The 9,804-nt window shown below is 42.6% G+C and overlaps 4 protein-coding genes across 5 annotated transcripts in view; 2 read left to right on the plus strand and 2 right to left on the minus strand.

Moving 5' to 3' along the window:
* Positions 1-9,804, minus strand: part of LOC129786570 (nuclear pore complex protein Nup88) — an 850,897-nt gene that overhangs the window by 20,034 nt on the left and 821,059 nt on the right. The gene's annotated exons all lie outside the window — the stretch shown is intronic.
* Positions 9-1,402, plus strand: LOC129786602 (uncharacterized). 2 transcript variants are annotated; one of them, XM_055821722.1, is made up of 2 exons: positions 9-745; positions 813-1,402. In XM_055821722.1, exons 1-2 carry the CDS (start codon positions 226-228, stop codon positions 1,349-1,351), a joined length of 1,059 nt encoding a protein of 352 aa, XP_055677697.1. In that variant the 5' UTR covers positions 9-225; the 3' UTR covers positions 1,352-1,402. The 2 variants fall into 2 exon arrangements, with proteins under 2 accessions (XP_055677697.1, XP_055677698.1); XM_055821723.1 differs by having other exon boundaries at positions 816-1,402.
* LOC129786583 (CXXC-type zinc finger protein 1-like) lies at positions 1,776-3,642 on the plus strand. The gene is made up of 4 exons (XM_055821696.1): positions 1,776-1,952; positions 2,025-2,146; positions 2,221-2,592; positions 2,651-3,642. Exons 1-4 carry the CDS (start codon positions 1,923-1,925, stop codon positions 3,576-3,578), a joined length of 1,452 nt encoding a protein of 483 aa, XP_055677671.1. The 5' UTR covers positions 1,776-1,922; the 3' UTR covers positions 3,579-3,642.
* On the minus strand, positions 3,609-9,579 carry LOC129786552 (DNA-directed RNA polymerase III subunit RPC1). The gene is made up of 14 exons (XM_055821647.1): positions 9,410-9,579; positions 9,201-9,336; positions 8,993-9,142; positions 8,667-8,919; positions 8,487-8,605; positions 8,302-8,426; positions 7,148-8,232; positions 6,939-7,084; positions 5,148-6,001; positions 4,817-5,081; positions 4,612-4,752; positions 4,431-4,549; positions 3,864-4,368; positions 3,609-3,797 (listed from the first exon to the last, which is right to left on the minus strand). Exons 1-14 carry the CDS (start codon positions 9,451-9,453, stop codon positions 3,609-3,611), a joined length of 4,131 nt encoding a protein of 1,376 aa, XP_055677622.1. The 5' UTR covers positions 9,454-9,579.

Genomic DNA, 9,804 nt, shown 5'->3' on the forward strand with positions numbered 1-9,804 from the left:
GATGATTCAGTCTCAATTGCGGATTTCACGGTGCAACTCCTCACTAATTTGGTTCATATTGTGTGCCAAAACGATCTTGTTAAAATACCTACAATTGTGCAATTTGGATGGGTGGAAGAGTTCATTAACTTCCAAAGTTAAAATTCGTCGCGAGGGGAGGAGGAGGTTCAAAGAAGAAGAAATTGGGTCTTGATAAGAAATTGGCGAGGAAATAAAGAAAAAAAAATGAAAGTAGACCGTGTGACACTCGTGTGGCTTTTTCTCTCACTGACCTGGATTTACTCAGCAAGTGGGATCTACCTGCAGAATGTCACAAAGCGTCCAGATCGTCGTCATGATTCTGTAACTTCCTGGACAGACGCCGTGGATGAGCAGGATGGGCTGTGGACGACCCTACTGACTGATTGGACTGTTAGGGATGATACGAAGGATGTGCACCGTGATGGAAGAGTCCTTCAGGTCACCAGGAGGTACATCCCCACGTCGGGATTCTTTGTAACACGACGTGCAGGGGAGGATCTCGAATTGGAGCCACATCGTCGACCTCCGGGGAAGATTTTGGATTTTTCAGCAACCCCCGTGAAGGAGGGTGGAGGACACACCCAGAGGGAAGTCTCCGAAACTGATCTCTATCTCTTGGGGGCAATAGAGAAGCTTGTCTACCGTGTTGACTACATGGAGAAGCGTCTCCGGAGAACAGAACAAATGCTCTTCTACATGATGCAGGGCAATAACCAGAGAGAAGGTCAGACAAAACAAATCTCTAGCTAGGAAAATTCTAAAATTTAATATTTTTTCTTCTTCCAAAACAGCAGAACTCTGTCCGGAGAATTTTACAAGAGCCGGTGGCAATTGCTACCACTTTGGGGTGAATAGAGAGATAAATTGGAAGGCTGCAAATAGTTTTTGCAAATCAATGGGAGCCCATTTGGCGGAATTTGAAACATCCGGCGAGTACAAAGATGTCGCGGGATTCCTAATGAATCATCAAACATTTAAAGGGAAAGATTTCTGGCTCGGTGGTCTCAATCCTGGGCTTTTGTGGATTTGGTCACACTCAGCACGACCCATAAATCCAGACACAAATCTCGCGGACGTGGTCAATGGCACCACCACAGTGCCCACAAAGAAACCCCCAAAGAAGCCCCAGTTGAGTCAAACGGATGAGAAATTGTTGAATATTGCGGGGTCAGGGAGATGCTTGAGACTTACCTTTGATGCCAGTGCACACAATTACACCTACTACGGCCAGGATTGCTCATCGCGTCAGAATTATATTTGCGAATTTGTTGATCGGAGTCTGGAAAATGAAATATCACGGATTTCACGGGAACTTTTGGCGAAAAAATAGTTATTTGTATTCTTATTTGTTTCATATATTTATAAATTATGCAATTTATCACATCTTGGAGTTTTTTTTAATGCTAATTTTTAAAGATTTTGTAAGATTTCTCGAGGATGGAAAAGAATTTTTCAGTTTTGATGAGAATTTGCGGGATTTTTCTACATCGTCCTGATATTTGAGACACCTCGTGGTGATTTCTGTAACTACATTTCTTACTTTTCTCGCTTTTCTCACATGATTTTCCTCATAAATGGAGTTATCTGACGTGTATTATGTGTTTTCACTCACTGGAGTAAGATTTTCACTAATTTTCCCCGTTTTTCCAGAGAAAAACAACGAAAAACTTCAAACCATTTTCAACGGTTCCTAACGTTCCTAAAAATCAAAAAACTTCTCATCGAGTGCAACGCCCTCTGCAATACCACAATATGATGACAATAGGGAATAAGTGACTAACTTCAAGTTGCTATTCTTAGTAGATTTTCTTTATTTTCCTTAAAATTTTCCCTTTAATCGCGTTGGAAAAGCATTTTCTTGCATTCAAGTGATAAAAGATTGACTTGATAACACAACAATCATGTCGGATAAGAAGAAAAGCAAGCGTAGTGTAAGAAAATCAACTTCCATTGAAGCTTCCAAAGCATTTTTTCACCTCTGTTTGTTTTCTTTGCATCCACAGAAAGAAGAAATAGCCAAGGAATTCGATTTACCGGAGAGGAAGAGCAAAATAGCCACAATAATGAAGCAGGATGGACAAGCCTACTGCATTTGTCGCTCATCCGATTGTTCCCGGTTTATGATGTAAAGAGAATTTTAAGAATCTCGCGGAATCTTCCGGAAAGAAGAGGATTTTTAACGATTTAATTTCCTTTCAGTGGCTGCGATGGATGCGAGGAGTGGTACCATGGGGATTGCATAAATATCTCTGAGAAGGAATCAAAGCACATTAAGCACTACTACTGCCAGAGATGTCGTGATGAGGATCCAACACTCCAGACGGTATTCCGGGCAATTCCAGCTGCTCCCACGCGGCATGAGAATCACATTGAGGAACCACCGCCACCACCACCAAAAGTTGCGCCCAAGAAGCGAGAAAACGCCTCAAAAAGTCACAAAAGATGTGGCAATTGTGCCGGCTGCAATGCCTCCAAGTGTGGCAATTGTTCAGCTTGCCTCTCCAAGAAATCTCGCTGTGAGAAGAGAATCTGCACTGGGGCTAAACAATCCTCGAAGTCCCAGAAATCAAAGTAAATCCGGGAATTTGTCGTTCCGTGTAATTTTTGCTGAACGTCTTTGTTCTTTCAGGCACTACGTCTCCCGGCGACGCCACAGATCAGCAACCCCAGAGCCAGTAATCAATCCAGCCCTCGAAGGACAGCGTCAATGCTACGGGCCAGGATGCCGAATGACTGCACGTCCGCAATCGAAATATTGCTCCGATGAGTGTGGCACGAAATTAGCCACAAGTCGAATCTATCAGGTACTCCCACAGCGGATTCAGGAGTGGAATTTGAGTCAATGCCGTGCGGAAGTAATCAATCGGAAGCAATTGGATACAATCCGTGCAAAGCAGGCCACTGTAAGGGCAACCCTCGCGGAGCTGGATAAACGTCATGCAGAGCTGGATTTACTCGTGGAGAGAGCAAAGAGATGCACCCTTGACCCCAAGGCGTTGGACAACAATGAGGCTGAGGACGAGATGTCCATGTACTGCATCACATGTGGGCATGAGATTCACTCAAAAACCGCCATCAGGCACATGGAGAAGTGCTTCAACAAGTACGAGAGTCAAACGAGCTTTGGGAGTATCTTCAAGACACGCATTGACGGTGGGAATCCCATGTTCTGTGACTTCTTCAATCCCATCAATAAGACGTACTGCAAGCGCCTCCGGGTGTTGTGTCCGGAACACTGCAAGGATCCCAAAGTGAATGACACGGATGTCTGTGGATGCCCCTTGACGAGGAATGTGTTCGAACCAGCTGGGGAATTCTGCAGGGCACCCAAGAAATCCTGCTTCCGGCACTATGTTTGGGAGAAAATTCGACGAGCTGAGATTGATTTGGAACGCGTCCGGCAGTGGCTGAAGATGGATGAATTGATGGAGCAGGAACGTCAAATACGTACGGCCATGGCATCGAGAGCTGGTGTCCTGGGCCTAATGCTCCACTCAACGTATAATCATGAAGTTATGGAGAAATTGTGCCAGCAACAGGGTGGTCCACAGAGATAGGCTAAACTTCCAACAATTTTATTATTTCTTTTATTTAAGATAAAATATAGGCTCTGTCGGTTCATCCAGCGTGTAGTTTTCATTCCGATGGAGGAGTTTGAAGACTCCCGTCCCAATTCCAGCTGGCATTCCCAAGATTATTCTCTCAGAGACCCCATCAATTGAATCCACTTGACCATAGTAGGCGGCATCAAAGAGATGATCAGCTGTCTTCTCAAACTGAAAAGGAATTCAAAAGAAAAATTAATTCCCGGAAGCTTAAGGGAGCCTTTTGGGGGGACTTACCGATGCCAAATTGAAGACAGATTCACGCATTTTAGCCAAACCATGCCTGGTTATGCCCAGCACCTCACCGCGGCTTGTCATTTGACTAGCCAACAGCATAATATGCCGACTATCCACACTCATCCCATGCCCACTCATAACGCTCGCAATTTCCGTCATAATTGTCGTCCGGGCAGCCTCAATTCCCAACGTACTGAATACTTCCCAAATATTGTTGCTCTTCGTGTGATTCCCACGCACCCCGTAAGTGGCCATAACATCCCTCAGGCCAGATCCTTCGACGCACAATTGGTACGTTGCCGGCTGGCAGGCATCATTGATTGCAATCACAGCACGTGAAATGTTCGACAAACCACCCACAACGATATTCGGGATGAGACCACTTAGACGCTGCAGTTCGGCATTCAGGGAAGCATTCTTGCTGGAATCCGGACGGATGATGAGCAAAGATGAGCCCAGAACTTCAATATTATTGGGTTTCAGTCGCAATTTTGAACCTCTAAGCCTGCAAAAAAATCATAAAATTAAAAATCTTCAAAGAGAGGAATTGCCTTGAGATTCTCTTACGCAAATCTTATTGTTTCTGCATCAATTTCCAAGCCCAAAACTCGAATCCTGTCAGTGTCGAGCTTTATGAGGAGGAAGCAATCCGATGGCTTGTAGACTTCCTCAATGTAGGAAGAAATCTGGAAGAAAATTTAATTTATAAAAAAAGTTTGAATGAATAAAAGAACTTTTTCTTACGAACCTCTCCAAGTGTTGTCTTCTCAATTCTCCCCTTGACCTTCCTTGCAAACTCCATATTTGTATTATCTTCCAATTCAGCTGTGATTATTGGCGTTGAAATTGTCTTGGAAGCATTGATAATCTCAACAATACGCGGGACTCCCTGGAAAGACAAATTAAAAAGTCTTTTAGCTAAAGAAAGAAAATTTTTCATTGAAGAAAATTACCTGAGTAATGTTCATGGAGGCCACACCGGCAAAGTGGAAAGTCTTGAGAGTCATCTGAGTACCGGGTTCACCGATACTTTGTGCTGCAAGAGCCCCCACAGCTGTTCCGGGCTCCGTAACAGCTCGATTGTATTTCTTCTCAACTGTTTCCAGGAAATCCTCAAGGTGGCTCTTTGTTGTCCGGCAAATCTCACTACTTGGGCCACTATTGCTGTACCTATTCTCAATGCCACACAGGCGCATCCTGATGTTGTCGAGGAAGTCTCTGAAAGAGTCACAATAATGTCAAAAAAAAATTCAGCTAAGAATTCTTTTCGGAAACTCTTCTTACATGCAATCCCTTTTAAAATCCTTCCGGGAATTGATGTACTTGTCCAGGCTGAGAATTTCCGTGGCTGTGGGCATAATATCATCCCCCTGGAGGGGCTCTTCATCGCGATGCCCATCGAGGGCACGGACGTGCATGAATTGCCTCTCAAGATCAACGGGTTTACTCTGAACTTCCATAAAAACAGGATCGAGGCCATCTCCGCCGTAGGTAAACTCAACCACCTCCCCAATGGCATTCCTCACGGTACCATCGTAGTGAACAACGAGATCTTCGAGGCATTTAACAAGACGCCTTTGGAGATACCCCGTCTCAGCTGTCTTCACCGCCGTATCCACAAGACCCTCACGTCCGGCCATTGTGTGGAAGAAGAATTCCGTCGGGGTGAGCCCCGAGAAGAAGCTATTCTGCACAAAACCACGCGCTGCGGGAATTTTGGAGAATTTCTCAAAGTGCGGCAAACTCCTATCTTCATACCCATTGGGGACTCTCTTCCCATTTATAGCCTGTTGCCCCACACAAGCAATCATCTGGGAAATGTTAATGTTTGACCCCTTTGAGCCACACTGCGCCATCACGAGGGCACTATTGGTGCGGTGAAGTTCATTGAAGCACGCCTTGGCGGCTAATTCACGAATACTCGACAATTCACGCAGCATCACAGCTTCCAGGGTCTCCTCCAGCGTACATCCCGGCTGACACTGAAGTGTGCCATTCTTCATCTTTGAAATGTAATCACTGCACTTTGAGTAGCCATTGTCCAGGAGTTTCTGCTTCTCCCCAAGGAGAATTCGACTTGGTGTAACGTCCCCAATGCCAAAGGAGAAGCCACGATTCATGATCATGTAGGAAGTCATCTAAAAATTAGCCCAAAAGTTTAATTACTTCCACCCTAAATTCTTGGGCAAAAACAAGAGGTGCTTATCTGTCGAATACTTTGACGAATAATCCGAAGATTAACGAATAATTACAAAATTTCCAGAGATCTGAATATTCTCATTTTCAGCTAAAATTTAGTACTCCTTCGGCTTGAAATTACTACTTTCTCGATTTGAATTTACTGTTTTTTTTAAATACTCTCAAGGATTAAATTTAGTACTAATTCGGTTTAAGTTTAGTACTTAATCGGTTTAAATTTAATACTTATTCGGTTAAAATATAATACTTATTCGGTTCAAATTTAGTACTTTTTCGGATTGAAATTACTACCTTCTCGGTTTGAATTTACAACTTTTTAAGTATACTTTTCAGGATTGAATTTAGTACCTACTTATTCGCCCTTAATTTAGTACTAATTCGGTTAAAATGTAGTACTTCTTCAGCTTGAATTTAGTACTTATTCGGTTTAAATTTAGTACTTAATCGGCCTTAATTTAGTACTTTTTCCAATTGAATTCAGAACTTATTATATTTTTGAAGAGAATTTAGTATGTGTAATATTATTGAATTTATTTCTTAAGATTGATTTTTCAAAAAGTACTAAAAACGAAGTAATAAATTAAACCCGAGAAAGTACTAAATTCTAGCCAAAAGCTTAGTAAATTCTATCCGAGAAAGTATACTGAATACAATGGGAAAACGTACTAAATTTAAGCCTATAAAGTACTAAATTGAATTTCACTTCTTTGGCTTGAATTTAGTACTTTTTATGGTTTTGCTCCTTAGTTTCTACCAATTTGAGACAAAAATCAAAGAAATATTCATCTGTTGAATATTTTGATTTTTTTGGCGAATCAACTGAATATTTTCATCAGATAAACACCCCTTGGGAAAAAATCTTTGAGAATCTCTTACCTTGGAGAGCCTCCACATTGCTCTTGTGGCCTCTTCTTCTCCATAATCACGCAGCAGGACATAGAAGATGCACTTTTTCGTTCCTGATCCCATACTACTCTTATCCATGACACCACACATTAGCTCAGAATTCCTGATGACAACATCTGAAAGGCCAAGAAATCCTTTAAAAAAAAATAAATTAAATGATTAAGGATGATTAATCTCACATGAATCCTTGCAGCAGAGATCTTTGTTTGTTGTGTAGTTCTTCCCTTTTGCTTCGAGATTAATCAATGTCCGGGAATTGCGATTTGGCTTCATGATTAGGCTGAAGATTTGCTTTCCTGTCCACATAACGCGTGGCTTGAGGATAGCTGGTGGTGGCAGATCCACCGTCATGTTGGCATCTGGTCCAGCAATGAGACACGCGGCAAGTTGCATTGCCCGCTCCTTGGTCAGGAATTCCTCCTTCTGCGTCAGAACGTAGCCACCAGTGATGAAGTCCTGCGTGGCAGCAATGAGAAGTTCTCCATTTTTCGGTGTGACGAGATTTGATTTGTTTCCCATAAGGATCCAAGCTTCAGCCCGGGCCTCTTCAGTCTGTGGCAAATGCAAATTCATCTCGTCTCCGTCAAAGTCAGCATTGTACGGTGTACAGGCGCACTCATTGAATCTGAACGTCCGCTGTGGCTGTACCTTAGCCTGATGACACATAATGCTCAATTTGTGCAGCGATGGCTGCCTATTGAACAGCACAATGTCCCCATCCACAAGATGACGCTCCACAATGTCCCCACAGCGGAGATCATGAGCAATCTTATCACGATTCCCATAGGCAAGGTACTTCTTGAAGGCACTCCCCTTTTGCTGCACATAATTCGCTCCTGGATGCTTATCTGTCCCATTCTGCACGAGCTGCTTCATCTTATCAATATTCCGGGGATGTACACGCTCCGGGTACGTGAGAATCTTTGCCACGCGCTCCGGAACGCCCACTTGGTGAATCAGCAAGTTCGGATCGGGAGAAATTACAGTTCTCGCGGAGAAATCTACACGCTTCCCGGAAAGATTTCCCCGGAATCTCCCCTGTTTCCCCTTGAGACGCTGCACAATGCCCCGTGTTTGCTTCTTTGGGATCATCGTCAAGGGAACGCCGGAGACTTCGCTGTTAAAGTACAGCGCCACGTGCAACTGCAGGAAGTCCCAATCTTCCTGAATCAACTCCACCTTCCCACCTGTGGACGTATGCTTGGCAATTACATCGTTTATCAGGAGAATTTCACTCTGTTTCATCGTTATATCATCCTCTGTCCTGCAAAATTATAGTTCAAGAATAAAGTTTTAGAGAGAATTTAAAATTGTTTAGATGAAGAAAACTTACGTTCCAGCCTTGATTTCCGATACAACAGATGGACGAATGCAAACAGGAGGCACATGAAGGCGTGTCACGATCAAATTGGTGGGACTAGCATCCGGTGAAGTCATCCCCAAAAGAGGAATGTCGCTCTAAACAAACAAAATTCTTTAAAAAATACTCAAAAAGAAAGAAAATCTTCTTCTTCCTACCTTCGGAATGTTTTTGAAGAGATCAAGCACTTGAAGGGGATTGAGTTCGTGAATCAAGGAAGACATTCCCATGTACTGCGCCAGATCTCTGTTATTCTCCGTTGATTGAAGCATTTCATCTGAAATTATTTTTTATTTTTAATTTATTAAAAATCAATTTTTTAATCAGCAAAAACTTACCCAAAATGTTGGTCACCAACGGATCCGAAGGCTTCTTCCCGCGAAATGTGTCGTGGACGATTTTCATGAGCCCCGGACCCTTTTTAACGGGTCCATTGAGGGCTCCGCAGTACTTGCACTTCGTGCACTTTTTTGCCTTTGTTAGGATTTGCGAATGGATGGATTTCTTTGCCAAATAGGAGAGATCTGGATTGAGGAGACGTTTTCTGTAGGCACGTTTGTCCTCCTCCTTCAGCATAACTCGGCTGCAAGTCTACAATAAAGACACAAAACAAGAAACAAATTAGCAATGAGAACTTCTGCAGTGCCTGAGGATGCTGCCAAACCTTGCAAATTGACTGAAGGATGGTGATTGTGGAACGGAAATGCCCAACGTGGAAGACAGGAAGAGCCAAATTGAGGTAACCAAAGTGTCCAATGCATTCATTAAGTCCCTGATTGCAAGTCTCACACGTTGCATCCTTCTGGCTGATTCCCTGAAAGAGACAAAATGCATTAGAAGTCAATTCCCAGACTTTCCGGAGCTGTTCTAACCATTCTTCTATCGAGAACTCCATAGGCAACCGGCACACGTCCCTGCTCCTGATTGTAGAGATTCTTCGATACAACCTGAATGTGGGAATCCTGCTGAATCATATCAGCACTATTCATCCCGAATTTAACTTTGGATCTGCAATGAGGAAAGGACACAAAGATCAGCAATAAACATTGGAAAGTATTTTACCGAAAATTTAATATTTTACATCTTTTTGATGACATCCGCTTCTCGAAATTGCTCCTTCGGCATCTTAATTGTCTCTTCCACACACTTTCCGGATGAAAAACTTTGATTTTCTATGAGAAAATTGGTGAAAAAGGATTTCTGTCTGAAGCAGAAAAAATCAAAACAAACACCATGTGGTTACTTGTACTTCGTAAAACTTCGGATGTTCTTCGTGTATCCCAGGAAAATCTGAAACATTAATTCGCATTCATTGATGTTAGTGTGGCCAATAAAAATCCACACAACTTTTCAATTTAACTTATACGATTTTAACATATTTGATTAATCATAAATAGCATAATTACATTAAAATAAATCAGAGAAAATCGCAGAAAAGAAAATTCATTGAAAATCTGTTTTTATTTTGCAAAAATA

The sequence above is a fragment of the Lutzomyia longipalpis genome, chromosome 1, assembly GCF_024334085.1.
Source record: "Lutzomyia longipalpis isolate SR_M1_2022 chromosome 1, ASM2433408v1".
Lineage (NCBI taxonomy): Eukaryota > Metazoa > Arthropoda > Insecta > Diptera > Psychodidae > Lutzomyia > Lutzomyia longipalpis.